We start from the raw sequence: 23686 nt of genomic DNA, 5'->3' as shown, positions 1-23686 counted from the left end.
TTAAAAATTGTGATACGTCGCATATGGGAGCGTGAATTAAAGATCAAGTTTTAATTATGTTGTGTTTTACTATAATACAAAAACATTTATAAGAAAAGGAAAGACATTTGGATGAAATTTTACATCTTTTATATATAGTCAATAAGAAAAACATAATATATGGCAAACAAGAGTTATGGCAAACAGACTCTAAGCGAATGGATCTGTCCACAGAACCTGCATGTATCAACAACATGTTACTGTAATTAATGCAACAGGAAACTTTTGTTAAATTTATCTTTAATCCACTTTGAAGTAGGATTACTATGAAAGGACAACTGATAAAAGCAATTAAATGTTTTATGTGAATATTATTTATTGTATTTTCAGCATTAAGAAAATAGGATGGAGGGGGTGTTGAAAATAAAAACGTTTTTTTAAGCTGTTTAATACATGCTATATTTTAAATGGACCAGGGACGTATATACGTCCCTGAATGGACCAAGAGGAGCCATGCACTTTTTTTCAAAGGACTATATATGGTATGGGCCTAAAATGGCCCCCTAGAAGGAATATCCTTATTTTACTGCAATTCTTTGTTTTCTTTGTACAGATATATATGTGTTGTTTAAATTTAATGTTCATTTTGATTCAAGTGCCCACAATTTAGAAATACGACATTGTAAAGACAACCTTTTCCCGCCATTTTTGCATTTTAGCATAAAAAAGCTTGTTTTCAAGCAGTTTTTCTTTCAGGAAACATAGAGCACATGCTTGAACCAACAAAATATTTTAATCAGAGATGTGTCTAGCCAAGTCTAATAAGTGACAAAAAATTTGTCCTGGTTCAAGCATGCGCTCTATATCTCCCATTCGTAAAAAGATAAGAAAAATGTCAATTTTCGACTAATTTTGATTGAAATCAGAATTATAGAAAAAGTGTCACTTCTGACGTCATATACTGCAAGTGAGTGCAAATAAATCAAACAAATATGTGAAAAATATATTTTACATCAACTCTTCTATATTATAACATAACATTTTATTGTACCCGAAACACTTTAAAAAATGGTGATCGAATTATGGGGGCCAAATTTAACTCTTATCATATATAGTTCTTTAATGAAAATAAAACTGTTCCCCCCTAAAAATTAATGGTCAAACTAAAACACTTTATATTAACTAACTGATATTTATAAATTGCGGAACATTCTTATCTGTAACTGATTTTGCAAGGGTCAACAGCAACGAAAAATATATAAAAGTCGACTAATTTAAAACGCGATTTAATAACCAATAAAACCGGAAGTTTCGTTTTGAAAACGCGCGCATGGTTGTTTTCGATATTGTTTAGAAAATTATCAACATGACTTCGAAGGATATTTCAAGTGTTACAGACCAATTGGCCAAGACAGTAGTAGATGAACAATATGAGCTTAGTTTTAAAGGAAAAGGGTTGAAATTAGACACTGCAAAGGATGGTAATTTATCTTTATTTCCTCTTTAAATTCTTCATACATGTGAGCCTGTGTGAAACTGGAAACTACATGTACATGTAGCTATACCCCTGACCTCAGTGGATAGTATCTTTATATATAAGAGAAAATTCAGAGAAGTATTTCCTTCGTCACTCGAAACCATGCATCTCTATTTTGATGAATTATTGGTTTCAGCAGTGTCCATCCAAGTTTGTTTAGCACTTGTTCTGAAACCAGGTCTGAGTCCCGTTTGGTGGTTCAATGCCTAAGTCTTCTATATATTTTACCTACCTAATGGTACTTATTTTTTGTTCATCTTGGGTTACGGTTTTCTGAAGAAAAAGAACATCACGTTTACCACAAAGGCAAGTACTCCAACATGTTTACTTAATAATACATTTGTTTAAAAAATTCTATGTGTCGATTTTTCAAAGGATAAATGAAAAAAAAGTCCTATTTGGTAAGTAAAATAGGTATACTGTTAAGACATTGAACCATCAAACGGGACTCAAACCACCAAACGGGGGTTGCGCCCATCCTCATGGATGCAAAGGAGTCAGGAGTTTTATCAATTTTTTGTAAATACAGAACCTGAAACGTGCTACTACACCTCTAAAACGAACCGTACCGTTCACAAAGCGTACCGTACCGTTCACAAAACAAACTGACCATTCACAAAGTGTACCGAACCATTCACAAAACGAACAGTACCATGCAAAAGTCGTGCAAGATAATTTATGCAAGACCCGCCTTCAGACGGACAAAAAGCGTAACGTACGATGCAATAAGCGTGCAACTTGTATATATGCTTATTGACCTAATGTCTTTCGATGAATACGGACAGAGATTATCGCTGACCAGTTAAGTTCAATATTTTGCTAGATTTTTTTTATACGAGATTAGATAACACATACTATGATTTTAAACTGTTATTCTATTTAAAACAGTTACAAAATATTTAAATTTAATCTCCTTTCTAATGCCGTAATCATTTCTTTGGTTTTTGACAAAACTTGCATCGCTGATTTCTTAAACATCATAAACTATTAATGTTCACACAATTCGTGGTTATACTATTTTGATTATTTTTTATTGAAATGTTTGAAACATTGGGTACATACTGGACCTTACATAGCTTTAAGTGATTCTCAGGAGAGAGATCAAGATCGTTACCCGAGATGTTGAAAAAAATAGCGTACGTTAAGAAATAAATACATTATGGCTAAACAAGGGTTGAAATATTATAATATATAATTTTATATCCTTTTCAAATTAAAACAAATGAATACAACTTAAGTTACGCGGACCCAGAAAATGATCGGTGCTTTCAACATGAAGTTAATTCTCTTGTGATCTGAAATCGTAAATGGGTACCTTTTAATTCATTTGTTCTTAGATAAATTCAAATTAATTAACCAAATATTTATTTATCAATTGATTTAATATCAAATTTCAAATCAATTTAAGTCATGTTCTTTTTTTCTCTAAACAGACGTGATGTTGTAACTGACAATCCGATTAAAATGTCGGGAGCTTGCCATAAAGTCTTATTTTCTGTTATCGGAAAAACCCTTTTGATAGAACAACTTTTGATTTGTTAATTAATCTACAACTAAACTTTAAAACATGAGAAATGAGAATTTAAAAAAACCCATTTCAGATCATGTTTTAAAATATATGTGGATGTGCTGTAGTAAATGACAACTACATATTACTGGTGACTTCAGCTATTTATGTAGCAATAAAGAAACAAAAAATCACTTATATGATAAATTATAGATAAATACATGTACATTATGTTAGTAAATTAAATGCAAGCATTGAGCTGAAAAAAGGACACACATTCCATAAAATAACTTTCATCTAAGTCTTTATTTCCTGCATAGCTGGTAATGGCGTGATTTCACATGAACAAAAATCACTCGTGCGATATATGTGTACAGAAACTGATCAGAAACACAACAGCGTCTTTCATCTTGGGTTCTATACACAACAGGTGTTATTGTCTTATTTTGTTTTTTAGCAGTTATTATGTCTCCCCTTTCAAAGGGGAGACATATTGTTTTTGTTGACTTTCTTCTTCTTATTATTCTTCTTCATCTAAATTTGTCCAGACCGTAACTTTAATACCCTTTGACATTTAAGACTTCAAACTTGGAACATAGGTAGATGGTATTGAGAAGGAGTGCAAGCCACCAAAATTTTTGACCTTGATCTATTTTGTTTTTCATGGTCAAGCGTTTTATAAAAAATATTGTCCAGACCATAAAACTACACTCTTTCAACATACAGACTTTTATTTTGCATCATAGATAGATGGTATATAACCTAGTTGAACCTTACCAACATTTTTGACCTTGACCTAAAATTTTTATTTAAGGGTCAAATTAGAAAAAAACTTCATTTTTCAACCCCTGAATATACTTTGACAGAAGGACTTCAAACTTTAAACAAAGAACAATAATAATACACTGAGGTGTACTATTGATTAATATTTGACCTTGACCTTGTTTACTCAAGGTCAAATTAAGAAAAAAAATTAAAATTTTGTCTGGGTCGTAACTTTAATACCTTTTGACATTAAGACTTCAAACCTAAAACATAGATAGATGGTATTGAGTAAGAGTGCAGAGCACCATAATTTTTACCTTGACCAATATTGTTTCTCAAGTTAATTTATTTTCTAAAAAAAGTATTGTACAAATCATAACACGAGATTCCTTAAACATACAGGCTTTAAACTTGTATCACAGATAGATAATTATAAACGAACTAAAATACCAAGAGACATTTTTTTTTAACCTTGACCCTTTTCCTAATCAAAGTCAAATTAAGAGAAAAAATCATTTTTTTCCAGACTTAACTTAAAAATTCTTTGACAGACTTTAATCTGAAAAAATAGTTTGATGATCTAGCGAAAAAGTGAACCAAACCCAACTTTTTGACCTTGACCTTTTTTGATCTCGGGGTCAATTATCATGAAAGTATTCCTAACAATAATGACTTTGTATCATATATGGATGATATATAACATATAGCTGATATAATTCTTTTTCACTTATTAAATTTGCCCTATATTACAATCCTTGGGGAGAAGGGGAGACATGTGGTTTTTTTTGTAAAAAAAAAAACAAAAAAAAACAATACCCACTAGTTGTACTTTACATCTAACTCTGTTTATTTGGACGCTTAAACAGGTGTACACTAGATGCCGGTATTCACACCTTTCCACGAACACCTGTTAGGTAACTCATCACAATCTGTCGTGTGTATAGTCTGAATATATCTTACTTCTTCTTTGTTATGTTCATGGCTTTTCTAAAAAACAAAAGAACTGTCTGTAGATATGAACACAAACAACTACACGGACGACTATCGGCGCGTGGATCCGTGGAACAATTCAGCGACTCTATACATGCGGGATTTTCACATATTAACTTGCGATAAAAATATCATTTACTGGGTACATTAATGTACCAAAAAACTGATTAATTACATTGTAAATAGTTGAATGGGATTATAACATTTTGCAAGTAGATGTAAACACAAACACAAATTATTTGCACACAATTACGTGCACTCAGAGAGAGAGAGAGAGAACGAGAACTTGTGTGTTGATTTTATTACTTGAAGTTTTATTACTGAACTCTATTATTTCGCTTAAGGTTTCTATAATTGGTCATTTGAGCGGGATTTTATCTCAGGACTCCATGTGCTTCGCCTGTCAATCTGTTTTAGTATAACAGGACAGATCACGTCATGTTCCGGGTGCTACTTGGCTCCTCCTATATGGCTAGATGAAAATTATCAATGAAAACGCTTTTGTTTATGTTTTCTTAAATCCCTATTAAAAAGGGTATTCCAATTTGAAATTATTCAACAATAATTTCCTTCCAACTTCATGATTACATAACTCATGTACTGGCGATCATAGTCTTTTGTAATTTTACATCGTCTATTTACTAAGGGAATTTGATTGGCAAAAGTACGCAATAAAGAATGATCATACAAATTATGAATAAAGAAAAAGAAAGATGCTTATAAAAATAACAAATAGCCGAGAATTAAGACAACGATAAAAGAAACTTAACAAATATCGGAATAAAGTTGGGACAATTTTTCATAGCAATTTTAAATGGATAAGAAATATTTAATGACTTTAATTCAAGTACATGTATAGAAATAAAAACTTAAGATGCTTTGTAAAATTATCGACAGCTCACTGAATTAACAAAAATATATTGGATTAAAGTCAAACAGTTCTTTTAATCTATCTTAATGATTACATTAATCTAAAATTGAATACTAATAATAACAGACTAATCAAAATAAGAAAATAAAAATTACCCCTGCTTCCCGGTTGTCACTGAGTACACCTTTCACGAAACGTATCATAAGCAGGGGAACGGATGGAATTTCTTATTTTAAATAGATTGAAATACATTTGTAATATATTATATAAATAAACAAAAATTTCATTATCATATGTCATAATTACCACCTTGCTGAAGTAGATCGGGCAAAAACTTAACAAAATTTTATGGAGAAAAATCAAAGCGTTCAGGCCATGCCTATCTCATTAATAAAGCGCCCAAACCGTTCACAAAGCATGCAGCTATTTTTAGCAAAGCGTACTGTGCAAGAAGCGAACCATTCCGTTCACAAAGCGCACCGTACTGTTCACAAAACGAACCATACTATTCACAAAGCAAACCGTACTGTTCAAAAAGCGTACCAGTGAGCTTTGTGAGTGAAGTGACAGGGTGGCATTAGGTTTTATAGATTTATGTTTTAAAATTTATTATTGCCTATTAAAATGTATTTTAAAAGCATCGTGAACATTAAAGTCGGAAAAATAAATTTTGATCAAAATCATTTTGATGTCCCTTTTAGAACCAGGTCTATATATTCCTTTAGTGCATTAAAATTCAAATTCTTTCTTATGTTGTTTAAAATAGGGTAAATTATACATGGCTAGAAATCAGCCCTGACTTATATCGTCTTAAATGGTCACTGTTCTTTTAAATACTCATGCATCATTTTATATCTTATTAATTTAACAGGTTCTATATATGAGTCTTTTCTTACGTAATTTTTGAATTTATAGCAAAAGAAATTGTTGATGAAATAAAGAAATGCAAAGTAATGACAGCATTACGGATGGAGGGAAACACCCTTGGAGTAGATGCAGCAAAAGCCATTGCTGAAACATTGGAGACACGCAAAGAGTTTCAGGTAATCAATGCTTGAACAATGAACATTTGTTTTAAGTATGCCATCATAAAATAACATTTCTAACTTTACACAATTGAATAAAAATGTTATATATAAATTATTTGTCTCTCATTTTTAAAGCATGCTCATTGGAGTGATATGTTTACTGGAAGACTGAAATCAGAAATACCAAAGGCTTTGGCAAGTAGAATTGTTTTGATACTAGTATTTATGTTGAATTTTTTATTTTTTTATTTTTTGGGGGGGTGGGGGGTTCACATTAATATCAACTACAACCTAAAGAAAGCTTATAGGATACACTGTACTCATGGTATTGTGTTTGTTATTCTAAGATCCACACTATAATAGATCTAGATTTCACAATATCTAATTTCCATTAGAATTGTTATATGACTTAATGTTTGAAAATTTCTAATATAATAATACGTTACCATATACAGGATAATTTTTTTTAGAGTTTCATAACATCATCTTGATATAGTTATTTGCTATGTACAAAGACTTCATGTTTGTGTTTGATATTTAGGAGTTTTTGGGAGGGGCCATAATGAAGGCTGGAGCAGGATTGGTAGTCCTGGACCTGAGTGACAATGCATTTGGTCCTAATGGAATTGTAGGACTAGTGGCTCTACTGAAGAGCTCCAGCTGCTATACGCTACAGGAGCTGCGACTCAACAACAATGGATTGGGTATAACAGGAGGAAAGGTGGGATTAAAGCTGAAGAATGGCAACTCTTCAGCATCTATATCAATTTGTAGTGTGTTCTGAAATTGATGACACCTTTACTTTAATCCAATTTCAGTGGAATGTTTCAGCTATATTGCTTTTGTTGCAGGTGTTGGCAGAATGTTTAACAGAATGTCATCAGAATAGTGTGAAGGCTGGTAAACCTCTGGAACTGAAAGTCTTTGTGTCTGGACGAAATCGACTGGAAAATCCAGGAGCAACAGCACTAGCTGCTGTGTTTAAAGTAATGGATACTTAAGTCCACTAAACTGCTATTGATTTAAAAAGGATCTGTATTACTTTAAATATGTAAACCTTTTGATAACTATGATTGAAAACACAAATTAAATGAATTGGATACCACTTTATTTTTTTAGGCCTTGGGTTCTCTAGAAGAGGTGGCTATGCCCCAAAATGGTATATATGCCGAAGGAATTACAGCCCTAGCAGAGGCTTTCGCTGAAAATAAAAATCTAAGAGTCATGAACCTAAGTGACAACACATTCACACAAAAAGGGGCCAAAAATATGGCAAAAGTTAGTATGTAAACAGATACTCCATGAGGTCCTTAATAAATCATGTGTTATCATTAAAAACAAATTTCTGATTCTGCATAGAATGGTACACCTTTAAATGTTGCTGTTGTTGTTGCAAACATGATACATTTATGAGATATGTTAAACATTTTTCAGGTCTTACCAAAGTTACAGAATTTAGAGGTGATAAATTATGGTGATTGTTTGGTGAGGACAGAAGGGGCTATTGCCATTACTGAGGCCCTCAAAGAGGGACACCAGAAGCTCAAAGTAATTGTTCATGTCACACAAAAGTTTTCAAGTCTTAAAGATAATAGATGCCTGTTATTCTAAAGCATTTTAAATCCTTGCTATTCCTTATTTTTTTGTAGGAGTTGAATTTGTCAGGAAGTGAGATACACAAAAGAGGCGCAATAGCAGTTGTGGAAAACATGAAAAATAAACCAAACTTTAAAAAACTTGACCTCAATTGTAAGTTTGTTAGATACATGTTTAAGCAGATATGTTTCTGTCTTCTAATTGATGATAAATGTTAAGAGATATTAAATTTATTGTCAAAATGAAATTTAATGGTCATAAATTTCAATAAAGCTATTTCTATTAAAGCATTCCCTTTTATTTTGATGATAAACCTTACAATGTATGGAGTTTTTGGTTTATTTTATGTTTCCATGTGTAGGTAACATGTTTGGGGAATCAGGTATAGAAGAAATCAAGGAAGCAATGAAGAATAATGGTAAACTGGACATCCTTGCCTCACTTAGGTTGGTAATGTATAGTTACCTCATGTATAGTTGTATCAAAATCTGCACATTTTCTTATAAATTTATATATAACCAGTGTATGGTGATTATAATGTTTTTATCTCATCATTTGTTAACAGTGATGACGAAGGATCAGAAGAGGAAGAGGTAGATGAGGGTGATGACCAAGGCGAGGAGGTGAGTTATCTGCCCTTAAAGTTGTAAAATACAGAAAGATTTGATAGTTTTTATTTAGTGATGAGTACACTGAAAAATTGAGTTATTTACTGTGTTATTTGCCAGAGTATTGTAATACAGGTCGATTTAGTATTATGTTTGAGTTTGCATGTTGATGAACATCCACAGAAGTTATGGTGTAGATTGCTTTGAATTTTATTAATAAACATTTTTCAATGAAAAATTTACCGGTTGTCCAAAAAAGATTAGCTAGCTGTCCATATGTTGAGTGGACAACAATTTTATTAAAATCAGCTGTTCTGATACACTACCACTCTCGAACAGTGGTAGCACAATAAAACAGCTGATTTTAATCAGATTGAGTTGACAATAGCTCAATGGAAGTAGTGTCAGAGTTGTTTGACACATTCATTTGTTTCCAAAACAAATGCCATAATTTCATCTCTTAAAGTATAAACTGAGTTGACTGATTTTTTTGCAGGAGGATGTAGGACAAGATGATGTTGAAGGGGAAGAGGTCAATGACCCTGAACTCCAGGTCAAGGGCAAATCCATTTCTCCAAACAAAAAGGTAAATAAGATTTGCACAATTAAACCAACAAAAATGTGTGGCAAAAAGGATATCATTAAAACCGAAACTGGGATGTATATTTCTTTGTACTTTAAGCCTAAACAGTGGTTAAAGACAAATGTTTGGCTCGATGTACATGTTTAAAGAGTGCTGCCACACTATTAGTGTGGATACTATTATTGATCCTAATAAAAAAAAGATATATGTGAATTATTCTAAGCACATATAGCCAACCAAATAAATAGACTGACAGATTTCAAAAGAATTGTGAAGACAGTGTAACTTTGATGCTCATTATCTACATGTAAACCCTGGATTCTCCATCAAAGAATGATTAGAACAAAAAAGGCATGATTGACTTTAAATAAGGAATAAGAAGGTGGTTTGTAAGGTCAACTGTGGTGTCAGTTCTGGTTTATAAGACTACCTGGAGTTCAAACAAAAAACTTTTCTCTGATATTTTTCAGAATGATGCGGCCACACTTGACCTTGCAGATGACCTTGGAAATTTGAAGCTATCATGACCTTAGCATCCTTAGAAGACATTTGTGTTTTAGAAAACGTTGGACTTTTTAAATTTATCTGTGATATTAGGATTCCTCAAAATTAAGATTTTATGTTTATTTTTTTATTTCACTTCATTTTAAAAGCATTTCATTTTTACCCCCTCACTTTTATTTCATTATCATACACTTAATTTTTTTCAATATTTGAATTTTATTTTCTATTTGATACAGTTGAATTACATCTTATGTATCCTTCCTTTGTACTTTGTAATTTGTCATGGTTTGGAATCACTGCTATGATGTGACAGATCAGTATTTTCTTTTCTCTCTTTGTTAAACCATAGTACTTTCAGTATACAAAGTTGATGCTTGAATGATCTTTAGACACTTTTTGTCATCTATACAATAAATAAAGTGTTAAAATATTTCTTCTTGTTTATACTTAGCCCCTTGTGCCTTCATTGTCAGTAGGCAGATATGACAGACTGGGTGAAATTTAAAAAAAATTTCAAATATTTACGTCACCCTAGTATGATTCCCTCTATTTCTTACAGAAACTCAGGGTTGTCTCTAAGACCCGGGAGGCGGGGAATTCCCCCGCCTAAAGTGACGTAATTACCCGGCTATTATTGCATTTAAAACACAATCTAGCTATAAGCTAGACCTTCAGATCCCCTCCTACTTTTTAATTTTTCCCTTCTACTTCAATTTTTAGAGACAACCCTGGAAACTTATAGTTAATTCATAGCTCTGTAGAAACTGACAGGACTTAAATCTACACGCCCTATTCATCAATACAGCAACCTAAGAAAAATCATGGACGACACAAATATTCATGATGATGTCAGGCTCAAATTCCAATAAGAGACGATTTGGCTGTTTCTTTTAGCTTACGCTAGACTTTGACCTGTGCGTGCACGGGTAGACATTACATATTGGACATTTACGAAATAGATACATCGACACACCGTAATTTTGACATTTACATAACAAAGCTATAAGCCTACAATAATGCTATTAATTTCACTAAATTTTTCTTTAATTTGAATAATCTAACTGTGTCTCGGAAAAGGCCCTCACCACAGTTAGAATGCCTTCCATATACCCGTAAAGTAGCAGAAAATTGCAAATTCGCTCCGGAACGATTTTGGAGAAAATCAATGAAGTTGCCTTGAAAATAACAGTCAAATTCATCATAATAAACCTTTTTGAGACTAAATACCTTTCATTTAAAAAATTTTGATCCATATAATGGAAGAATTCAACATTATTTCACCAGCGTACACGTATTTATTTTCCTAGAGACAATACACGGAACGCATTCTATCGTAAAACTGGGTCTTTTCTTTTCTGAGTTTATTCATGCAAATATGATATTGTGGAAACATAAACTAAAGATCCCTTTAGCGTGAATGAATTGCGCAAGCGCAAGATTGTAAAATCAAAAAAATTTATGATTTCCAGGATTTTTTGAGGAATTTTCGTTGATTATTAAGTAGCGAAGCTTAACTTAGAAAAAATAAGAACAAATTGGTAATCTTCAAGTACCAATGACGTTAAGAATATATAAAACAAAAATCAGTATTCTTCCGATTTATCTGTATTAAAGAACAAAAATTTGAGTCTATTATTTTAATATAGTAGTGTAGATACTGATGTACATTAATAGTACTAGTAATTTAGTGAATTGTTCTTACTTTTACAATCAATTTATTAATTTGTTAAAGGAAAGATGTAAATATAAATATTAAAATGCTTTCTTTGATAATTCATGTGGGTTATGAAGGTAGCAATCATTTACATAATTAGATAATGCAGACAATCTAATTAAAATTAGATCCTTCATATTTGATATGTCGCTGTGAGGATCTACTCACAGCTTCATGAGCGTGAAGGATCTAATTTTAATTAGATTGCTAATGCAGATAATGTATTTTTCTGCAATGTCACCACCTTCATATCCCACGTGAATCACCAAAGAAAGCTTTTTATTGTTTGAATAAATGCATTAATTACAAAAAAAATATCTATATAACTGTGTCTGGACAAAATCAAGATCTTGGATCACCGATATATACCGGTGTCATAAAATATTTTGATACCGCGAAATATTGAACCCGGGTTCAATATATTATGCGATATTATGAACCCGGGTTCAAAATATCGCTGCGATATATTGAACCCCCCCATAAAATATTGAACCCCGGGTTCAAAATATTATGGCCGCGATATTTTGAAACCCTATCGAATTTTCATTGCTCTTGGAGAGGGGGTTCAAAATATTATGGCTGCGATATATTGAACCCCCTACTGTTTCCAATTTCCTTTGGAGAGGGGGTTCAAAATATTATGGCCGCGATATTTTGAACCCCGCGATATATTGAACCCGGGTTCAAAATATCGCTGCGATATATTGAACCCCCCCATAAAATATTGAACCCCGGGTTCAAAATATTATGGCTGAATGCCCCACTTATTTCCAATTCCCATTGGAGATGGCTGCGATATTTTGAACCCCCTACCTATTTCCAATTCCCATTGGAGAGGGGGTTCAAAATATTATGGCCGCGATATTTTGAATCCCCCTCTATTTTTTTTTGCTATTGGAGAGGGGGTTCAAAATATTATGGCTGCGATATTTTGAACCCCCTACCTATTTCCAATTCCCATTCTACTGTTTCCAATTTCCTTTGGAGAGGGGGTTCAAAATATTATGGCCGCGATATTTTGAACCCCGCGATATATTGAACCCGGGTTCAAAATATCGCTGCGATATATTGAACCCCCCCATAAAATATTGAACCCCGGTGTCATATAATATTTTGATACCGCGAAATATTGAACCCGGGTTCAATATATTATGCGATATTATGAACCCGGGTTCAAAATATCGCTGCGATATATTGAACCCCCCCATAAAATATTGAACCCCGGGTTCAAAATATTATGGCCGCGATATTTTGAAACCCTCTCGAATTTTCATTGCTCTTGGAGAGGGGGTTCAAAATATTATGGCCGCGATATATTGAACCCCCTACTGTTTCCAATTTCCTTTGAAGAGGGGGTTCAAAATATTATGGCCGCGATATTTTGAACCCCCTACTGTTTCCAATTTCCTTTGGAGAGGGGGTTCAAAATATTATGGCTGCGATATATTGAACCCCCTACCTATTTCCAATTCCCATTGGAGAGGGGGTTCAAAATATTATGGCTGCAATATTTTGAACCCCCTACCTACTTCCAATTCCCATTGGAAAGGGGGTTCAAAATATTATGGCTGCGATATACTGAACCCCCTACTGTTTCCAATTCCCTTTGGAGAGGGGGTTCAAAATATTATGGCTGCGATATATATAACCCCCTACCTATTTCCAATTCCCATTGGAGAGGGGGTTCAAAATATTATGGCTGCGATATATTGAACCCCCTACTGTTTCCAATTTCCTTTGGAGAGCGGGTTCAAAATATTATGGCTGCGATATATTGAACCTCCTACCTATTTCCAATTCCCATTGGAGAGGGGGTTCAAAATATTATGGCTGCGATATATTGAACCCCCTACTGTTTCCAATTCCCTTTGGAAAGGGGGTTCAAAATATTATGGCCGCGATATATTGAACCCCCTACTGTTTCCAATTTCCTTTGGAGAGCGGGTTCAAAATATTATGGCTGCGATATATTGAACCTCCTACCTATTTCCAATTCCCTTTGGAGAGGGGGTTCAAAATATTATGGCTGCGATATATTGAACCCCCTACTGTTTCCAATTCCCTTTGGAGAGGGGGTTCAAAATATTATGGCTGCGATATATTGAACCCCCTACCTATTTCCAATTCCCATTGGAGAGGGGGTTCAAAATATTATGGCCATAATATTTTGAACCCCCTCTCCAATGGGAATTGGAAATAGGTTGGGTGTTCAACAATCGCGGTCATAATATTTTGAACCCCCCTCTCCAATAGCAATGAAAAATAGAGGGGGGTTTAATATATAGCGGCCATAATATTTTGAACCCCCTTTCCAATGGGAATTGGCAAAAGGTTGGGGGTTCAATGTATCGCGGTCAAAATATTTTGAACCACCTCTCCAATACCAATGAAAAATAGAGGGGGTTCAAAATATCGCGGCCATAATATTTTGAACCTCCTCTCCAATGGGAATTGGAAAAAGGTAGGGGCTTCAAAATATCACGGCCATAATATTTTGAACCCCCTCTCCAATAGCAATGAAAAATAGAGGGGGATTCAAAATATCACGGCCATAATATTTTGAACCCCCTCTCCAATGGGAATTGGAAAAAGATTGGGGGTTCAATATATCGGGGTCATAATATTTTAAACCACCTCTCCAATAGCAATGAAAAATAGAGGGGGGGATTCAAAATATCGCGGCCATAATATTTTGAACCCCCTCTCCAATGGGAATTGGAAAAAGGTAGGGGGTTCAATATATCGCAGCCATAATATTTTGAACCCCCTCTCCAATAACAATGAAAAATAGAGGGGGGTTCAAAATATCGCGGCCATAATATTTTGAACCACCTCTCCAATGTGAATTGGAAAAAGGTAGGGGCTTCAAAATATCACGGCCATAACATTTTGAACCCCCTCTCCAATAGCAATGAAAAATAGAGGGGGGTTCAAAACATCGCGGCGATTGAACCCCCTCTCCAATAGCAATGAAAAATAGAGGGGGGTTCAAAATATCGCGACTATAATATTTTGAACCCCCTCTCCAATGGGAATTGGAAAAAGGTAGGGGGTTCAATATATCGCAGCCATAATATTTTGAACCCCCTCTCCAATACCAATGAAAAATAGAGGGGGGTTCAAAATATCGCAGCCATAAAATATTGAACCTGGGTTCAATATTTTATGGGGGGGTTCAATATATCGCAGCGATATTTTGAACCCGGGTTCAATATATCGCGGGGTTCAAAATATTATATGACACCGGGTTCAAAATATTATGGCTGAATCCCCTACTTATTTCCAATTCCCATTGGAGATGGGGTTCAAAATATTATGGCTGCGATATTTTGAACCCCCTACCTATTTCGAATTCCCATTGGAGAGGGGGTTCAAAATATTATGGCCGCGATATTTTGAATCCCCCTCTATTTTTTTTTGCTATTGGAGAGGGGGTTCAAAATATTATGGCTGCGATATTTTGAACCCCCTACCTATTTCCAATTCCCATTGGAGAGGGGGTTCAAAATATTATGGCTGCGATATTTTGACCCCCCTACCTATTTCCAATTCCCATTGGAGAGGGGGTTCAAAATATTATGGCCGCGATACTTTGAATCCCCCTCTATTTTTTTTTGCTATTGGAGAGGGGGTTCAAAATATTATGGCTGTGATATTTTGAACCCCCTACTTATTTCCAATTCCCATTGGAGAGGGGGTTCAAAATATTATGGCTGCGATATTTTGAACCCCATACCTATTTCCAATTTCCTTTGGAGAGGGGGTTCAAAATATTATGGCTGCGATATTTTGAATCCCCTACTTATTTCCAATTCCCATTGGAGAGGGGGTTCAAAATATTATGGCTGCGATATTTTGAACCCCCTACCTATTTCCAATTCCCATTGGAGAGGGGGTTCAAAATATTATGGTAGCGATATATTGAACCCCCTACATATTTTCCAATTTCCTTTGGAGAGGGGGTTCAAAATATTATGGCTGCGATATTTTGAACCCCCCTCAATTTTTCATTGCTATTGGAGAGGGGGTTCAAAATATTATGGCAGCGATATATTGAACCCCCTACATATTTTCCAATTTCCTTTGGAGAGGGGGTTCAAAATATTATGGCTGCGATATTTTGAACCCCCCTCAATTTTTCATTGCTATTGGAGAGGGGGTTAAAAATATTATGACTGCGATATATTGAACCCCCTACTTATTTCCAATTCCCATTGGAGAGGGGGTTCAAAATATTATGGCTGCGATATTTTGAACCCCATACCTATTTCAAATTTCCTTTGGAGAGGGGGTTCAAAATATTATGGCTGCGATATTTTGAATCCCCTACTTATTTCCAATTCCCATTGGAGAGGGGGTTCAAAATATTATGGCTGCGATATTTTGAACCCCCTACCTATTTCCAATTCCCATTGGAGAGGGGGTTCAAAATATTATGGCTGCGATATTTTGACCCCCCTACCTATTTCCAATTCCCATTGGAGAGGGGGTTCAAAATATTATGGCCGCGATACTTTGAATCCCCCTCTATTTTTTTTTGCTATTGGAGAGGGGGTTCAAAATATTATGGCTGTGATATTTTGAACCCCCTACTTATTTCCAATTCCCATTGGAGAGGGGGTTCAAAATATTATGGCTGCGATATTTTGAACCCCATACCTATTTCCAATTTCCTTTGGAGAGGGGGTTCAAAATATTATGGCTGCGATATTTTGAATCCCCTACTTATTTCCAATTCCCATTGGAGAGGGGGTTCAAAATATTATGGCTGCGATATTTTGAACCCCCTACCTATTTCCAATTCCCATTGGAGAGGGGGTTCAAAATATTATGGTAGCGATATATTGAACCCCCTACATATTTTCCAATTTCCTTTGGAGAGGGGGTTCAAAATATTATGGCTGCGATATTTTGAACCCCCCTCAATTTTTCATTGCTATTGGAGAGGGGGTTCAAAATATTATGGCAGCGATATATTGAACCCCCTACATATTTTCCAATTTCCTTTGGAGAGGGGGTTCAAAATATTATGGCTGCGATATTTTGAACCCCCCTCAATTTTTCATTGCTATTGGAGAGGGGGTTAAAAATATTATGACTGCGATATATTGAACCCCCTACCTATCTCCAATTCCCATTGGAGAGGGGGTTCAAAATATTATGGCCGCGACATTTTGAACCCCCCTCTATTTTTTATTGCTATTAGAGAAGGGGTTCAAAATATTATGGCTGCGATATATTGAACCCCCTACTTATTTCCAATTCCCTTTGGAGAGGGGGTTCAAAATATTATGGCTGCGATATATTGAACCCCCTACTTATTTCCAATTCCCTTTGGAGAGGGGGTTCAAAATATTATGGCAGCGATATTTTGAACCCCATACCTATTTCCAATTCCCATTGGAGAGGGGGTTCATAATATTATGGCTGCGATATATTGAAAACCCTTCTTATCATGGTACTCTTCCAAGTCCATGGCCGATGCGGTCACAAATGAATTGATCAGTAGAAACTCACAATTCCCAAATTGTATTACATAACAGGGATATTTTACAGGCTGATGTCAGTTAATAAGGGAGCCAATTAATGTTTACCTAGCTACCACCGGTGTGTATACACAGTACACAGGTGTTAGCCCCCTTTTCTCCCACCTGGGGACTACCATTTAGAGTAACCTCCAAGGATACCCTATTTTCTTGGTAACAAAAAGAATCACAAAAAACAATATGATTTTCATTCATAATATGTTTTATTACGGACTGACAATAAAAGCACAATTATACCCCCCCCCCCTTCCATCTACCCCCTCCCCCCCCCCAAAAAAAATAATTTGAATTCTGTATATGCATGAAGAAAAGATTTGGGGGGGGGGGGGGGGGGGTCAAAAGCAATAAAAGAAGGGTGGCATTATTATTTACAATTAAATTTCACAGCAATTAAATTTTGAAACCCCTAGATCTCCAATAGCCAGTGATAAGAAGGGTTTTCAATATATCGCAGCCATAAAATTATGAACCCCCTCTCCAATGGGAATTGGAAATAGGTATGGGGTTCAAAATATCGCTGCCATAATATTTTGAAACCCCTCTCTAATGGAAATTGGAAATAGGTTGGGGGTTCAATATATCGCGGCCATAATATTTTGAACCCCCTCTCAAATAGCAATGAAAAATAGAGGGGGGTTCAAAATATCGCGGCCATAATATTGTGAACCCCCTATCCAATGGGAATTGGAAAAAGGTAGGGGGTTCAATATATCGCAGCCATAATATTTTGAACCCCCTCTCCAATACCAATGCAAAATGGAAGGGGGTTCAAAATATCTCGGCCATAATATTTTGAACCCCCTCTCCAATGGGAATTGAAAAATATGTAGGGGGTTCAATATATCGCAGCCATAATATTTTGAACCCCCTATCCAAAAGCAATGAAAAATAGAGGGGGTTGAAAATATCTCGGCCATAATATTTTGAACCCCTTCTCCAATGGGAATTGGAAAAAGGAAGGGGGTTGAAAATATCGCGGCCATAATATTTTGAACCCCCTCTCCAAAGGGAATTGGAAAATATATAGGGGGTTCAATATATCGCAGCCATAACATTTTGAACCCCCTATCCAAAAGCAATTAATAATGGAGGGGGGTTCAAAATATGGCAGCCATAATATTTTGAACCCCCTCTCCAATAGGAATTTGAGAAGAATAGGGGGTTCAATATATCGCGGCTATAATATTTTGAACCCCCCCCCCCCCCCCCCCCCCCCCCCCCTCCAATGGGAATTGTAGAAAAATGGGGGGTTCAATATATCGCGGCCATAATATTTTGAATCCCCTCTCCAATGGGAAATGGAAAATATGTAGGGGGTTCAATATATTGCAGCCATAACATTTTGAACCCCCTATCCAAAAGCAAAGAAAAATAGAGGGGGTTGAAAAATCTCGGCCATAATATTTTGAACCCCTTTTCCAATGGGAATTGGAAAAAGGTAGGGGGTTCAATATATCGCAGCCATAATATTTTGAACCCCCTCTCCAATAGCAATGAAGAATAGAGGGGGGTTCAAAATATCGCGGCCATAATATTTTGAACCCCCTCTCCAAAGGGAATTGGAAAATATATAGGGGGTTCAATATATCGCAGCCATAACATTTTGAACCCCCTATCCAAAAGCAATGAATAATGGAGGGGGGTTCAAAATATGGCAGCCATAATATTTTGAACCCCCTCTCCAATAGGAATTTGAGAAAAATAGGAGGTTCAATATATCGCGGCCATAATATTTTGAACCCCCCCCCCCCCAACCCAACCCAACCCCCCCCCCCCCCCCCCAATAGGAATTGTAGAAAAATGGGGGGTTCAATATATCGCGGCCATAATATTTTGAATCCCCTCTCCAATGGGAATTGGAAAATATGTAGGGGGTTCAATATATCGCAGCCATAACATTTTGAACCCCCTATCCAAAAGCAATGAAAAATAGAGGGGGGTTCAAAATATCGCAGCCATAATATTTTGAATCCCCTCTCCAATAGGAATTTGAGAAAAATAGGGGGTTCAATATATCGAATCCCCTCTCCAATGGGAATTGGAAAATATGTAGGGGGTTCAATATATCGCAGCCATAACATTTTGAACCCCCTATCCAAAAGCAATGAAAAATAGAGGGGGTTCAAAATATCGCAGCCATAATATTTTGAATCCCCTCTCTAATAGGAATTTGAGAAAAATAGGGGGTTCAATATATCGCAGCCATAATATTTTGAACCCCCCCTCCAATATCAATGAAATATAGAGGGGGGTTCAAAATGTCGCGGCCATAATATTTTGAACCCCCTCTCCAATAGGAATTGGAAAAAGGTTGGGGGTTCAATATATCGCGGCCATAATATTTTGAACCCCCTCTCCAATAGGAATTGGAAAAAGATTGGGGGTTCAAAATATCGCGGCCATAATATTTTGAACCCCCTCTCCAATACCAATGAAAAATAGAGGGGGGTTCAAAATATCGCGGCCATAATATTTTGAACCCCCTTTCCAATAGGAATTGGAAAAAGGTTGGGGGTACAATATATCGCAGCCATAATATTTTGAACCCCCTCTCCAATACCAATGAAAAATAGAGGGGGGTTCAAAATATCGCGGCCATAATATTTTGAACCCCCTCTCTAATGGGAATTGGAAATAAGTAGGGGGTTCAATATATCGCAGCCATAATATTTTGAACCCCCTCTCCAATAACAATGAAAAATAGAGGGGGGTTCAAAATATCGCGGCCATAAAATATTGAACCCGGGTTCAATATTTTATGGGGGGGTTCAATTTATCGCAGCGATATTTTGAACCCGGGTTCAATATATCGCGGGGTTCAAAATATTGTATGACACCGGTAGTAAGTGGTGCACAGTTGAATTGCTCCATACACAGTTTCTGGTCACATATCCTTATCAACAAGACTGAACAAAACCTTGTTAGATTGATAGATGATCATACTATATGTAGCTTATTGCACTAGAATACTGGTAATTACAATGAAAGTTTCCTTTATATAAAATATGTGTAGAAGGGTGTACGTTGTATTAATATGTAAATGTAAGTTGACACTTGTTTTATTGGTAAAAAAAAACCTCTTAACTATAATGCTGTAATAAGCATGTGCACATAATGAGCAAGTGAGCCTTTTTTTATTGACATTAATAACTTATCAATATGTGTCCAGTATCTGTGGTTGCTGTTCATATTCTTTTCTGGATCACTTAGCTAATTTCACAAAATTATCACACATCAAAGATTTTTAAGTGATGGCCTTTCCTTTTTGTGTACCGTAGTGAAAAAACAAACCCTTTGATGTATTTAAGACAAAATGTGAAAATATTTGGGGTGTGTTTAAAAAATCTTTTATTTTTAATGAGAACAAATAGCAAATATTATATAAGAAACGTTTACACTTTAAAGTTTTTAATTAGATTTATTTTGTTGAGGATGCAGCACATCTTTCTATTGAATTATCAATTTCACCAATACATAGATTAAGATGAACATGAAGATGAGATATTATAAATGCAAAGATTTGTAAGTCAAGAAATACCAGAAAATGCTTGAAGGAAACGATCAAATATTCTACTCTTCATCAGCAATATACGCTCAACACATTAGAAGTGCATAAAGAAGGGAAAAGGTGTGAAGTAGTTATATTATAAAAGCATATACTATAGAATTACTTTTAACATGCATTGTTAAGATATCCTCAGCAAAAGCACAAATTTCATTCATTTATCCACAAACAGGTTACTGCAAAAGACTTCCTTGCGTTTCCTTCCCCGAGTAAACTACTACAGCTAGGAAGTGGTCGGGCACAGGCACTGAAGGAGGAACTCGGAGTAAGTCTGGTCTCTGTTCTCATTACATCATCAAATGGTCAGAATAACAAATCAACGGTAGAGTTAAATAATGAACTGATTGTTCAGTATTTTTATCAACATTGTTATTGCATGGAGAAAGATAATCACTATGTGACTGTATATATATACCTGGTACATGTGTTAGGTCCTCAATATTAGTAGGGCATCTCATTACAATTCATTGGTGATTATGGTTTTTTTAATTCATTCATTTCTGTCTGCTCTATTGAAATTGAAGACAAATTATTGGTTTCTTTTCAAATTATTTTTTATAGGCTGATGTGAATGACTTAGAAAAGGCTGTCCAGGCATTTATGAAGGTTGGTGCAGATTACATTTGAATCACAAGGAGATATTGCTTATACTACGTAAGAAGTAGACTTAATGACATCCGTGAATAAATTGCTGTTCATATTTTTTACCAGATATCTAGTGTGGTAACAATGGAGGATACTAAAGCTAAAGAAGCAGCTTGTGACTGTGCAGGTAATGTCCACAACTTAGTCAGAGAAATCTAAAAACATGATGTCCCCAAACGAAACTATGCTTATATTGCAATATGCTCTTCTATTTCAGACCAAATAATTGAAGAAGCTGTCAAATGTAATAGAGAAAACGATGCAGTCCTCCTTGCAAATACAATATTGGTGTATATAGGTGTATTAAAGGTAGTTTGCATAAATTGTCGATATTTTGATGGTTAACACAATATTAAGTTCATTTACATGTATATATCAGTCTTTCAAGTATTTTACAGATTGTTTTCTAAAGAAAATTTACCTTTTACCAAATAAACATGGTTGTAAAGATTTTGTAAATGACCAATGATCTTATTTTCACTTTTTTCAGCAGCACTTTTATATCCCAAGTTATTGAATATACAGAGATTACATTCTGTATTATCCTGTATTATTTTCCATTAGAAACTTTTTAAATCACAAAAAATGACCAACGCAAATGGTTTTTAAATATGTTACACATTTCTCCCATTTTCACAAATTTGTGACATACAGAAACAAACGGCTATACGATAGATGCCCACAAATATCATTGTAATCACAGTAGTATAGTTTATGTTTTATTGCCCTGTTAGATTTAATTATTGAATTGCTGTATTTATTCACCTCTCAATTGTGTTTTAGGGTGAAGATAAATCATATAAGCCACCCAACAACGTAACTGGCCCACTGTTGGTGCTGGAACATATTGTACGACAGCATTACTTCCCCAAGTTCTCCAGAGAAATGTTGCAAGCCTTCTGTAGCAAGTAAGTAGGAAACAAAAGAAGTAAATCATCGACTCTGAAATACTGCTGTTTGTATCTTGAATAGTTGATTCCTAATTATTCTTTGGATTAATGAAAGAATACATTCACTTGATGCCTCTAGCTAGAAATTAAAAATATTGCCAAGGTACTTTAATCTATTTTTATGAGAGTTTTTTAGACACTAATGTTGGAGCATGAAATAACTGATGTAAATATGTACACTAATAGAAAAATGAATTTTCAATGATAATGATATTATATTCAATTCAAATTTTGTTCATGCTAAATACAATTTGTTTTAAGTATGTGGTGTCTACATGCATGTAAAATGAAGAGCAATTTTAGATAAAACTTTTTTTTTCCAGACCACATCCACTTCTTGATTCCACGCCACAAGCAAGACATAAACTGTTACAGACGCTGTATGCATTTTAAATAACTACAATGAGAATTTTGAACTGTTCACTTTATATCAAAGAAGACTAGACCATTCTTGGATGTGAAAATTTATGAACTTTTTAATTAAATCATCATCGAAATAAGAATAGTTTATGTTCAATCATATACCTAGCAAACACTTTTTTAACCAAGATGGGTGGATATAAAATTACCGGGGTATATACCAGTAAAAAATTACTATTTTCAGACCCATTCTCCCTTTGTGTCAACTCTATAACTTTGTAATAAAGATACATGGGTAGCCATTTTTTATTAAAGGTTTAGACTTTTGTGACAGAGGAAAAACAATCTTTTATACTTCCATGAAGCAGAATATTTATTTCAAACATCTAAATGTGAATTTAATTTAGGGAAAACATTATTGCACAACACAAATACTGCATCTGTACATATACAAGCATCTTCGTATCAGGATGTTAAAAAAACTTCCTTTACTTCAATAAATACAAATAATTGGAACAATAAAGCTTCAATGTAACAAATGACTACCAAAAACAAATATTTTATTTGTCTATACAATTATAGTAAGCTAAAAAAGCACCCACAAATGTATTTGTAAAATATTTTTTGCAAAGAAATTGGAAAACAAATAAGTGTTGTTTGTTACTACAAAATCAGTATAAAATGAAATGTATTGAACAAAAAAATGTATAAATAAAAATATGAAAAACAGTTGCTTTTTGTTCATTTGAATAATACTGACAAGCTTAAGTTTAAGGTTGTTCACACACTTCAGAGGTGAACTGGTCTGTTTTCAATACATAGAAGAAAAAAACAATACCCAGTGGAGTAAACACATGTGCATGCATGCATGTACTATTAATTCAATACATAAAATAAGTGAACATCAGGGAATATACAGCATAACAATTATACATACA

General features: G+C 34.7%; 1 protein-coding gene across 1 annotated transcript; it reads left to right on the top strand.

Annotated features, from left to right (window-relative positions):
• The first annotated feature begins 1283 nt into the window (after positions 1 to 1283).
• LOC105331767 (ran GTPase-activating protein 1) lies at positions 1284 to 23477 on the top strand. The gene is made up of 17 exons (XM_034445614.2): positions 1284 to 1460; positions 6565 to 6692; positions 6813 to 6872; positions 7219 to 7398; positions 7529 to 7663; positions 7797 to 7955; positions 8112 to 8225; positions 8327 to 8426; positions 8635 to 8719; positions 8839 to 8896; positions 9378 to 9467; positions 20966 to 21058; positions 21355 to 21399; positions 21505 to 21565; positions 21656 to 21747; positions 22222 to 22346; positions 22712 to 23477. Exons 1-17 carry the CDS (start codon positions 1346 to 1348, stop codon positions 22779 to 22781), a joined length of 1710 nt encoding a protein of 569 aa, XP_034301505.2. The 5' UTR covers positions 1284 to 1345; the 3' UTR covers positions 22782 to 23477.
• Positions 23478 to 23686: the final 209 nt, after the last annotated feature.

This window comes from Magallana gigas, chromosome 2 (assembly GCF_963853765.1).
Source record: "Magallana gigas chromosome 2, xbMagGiga1.1, whole genome shotgun sequence".
In the NCBI taxonomy this organism is placed as follows: domain Eukaryota; kingdom Metazoa; phylum Mollusca; class Bivalvia; order Ostreida; family Ostreidae; genus Magallana; species Magallana gigas.
This window is presented reverse-complemented; position numbering and strand designations above follow the sequence as displayed.

Coding starts and splice junctions, on each gene's coding strand:
- LOC105331767 (XM_034445614.2), top strand. CDS start 1,346: ATGACTTCGAAGGATATTTCAAGTGTTACAGACCAATTGGCCAAGACA. Junction 6,693..6,812: donor AGACACGCAAAGAGTTTCAG/GTAATCAATGCT, acceptor TCATTTTTAAAG/CATGCTCATTGGAGTGATAT. Junction 7,664..7,796: donor CACTAGCTGCTGTGTTTAAA/GTAATGGATACT, acceptor TTATTTTTTTAG/GCCTTGGGTTCTCTAGAAGA.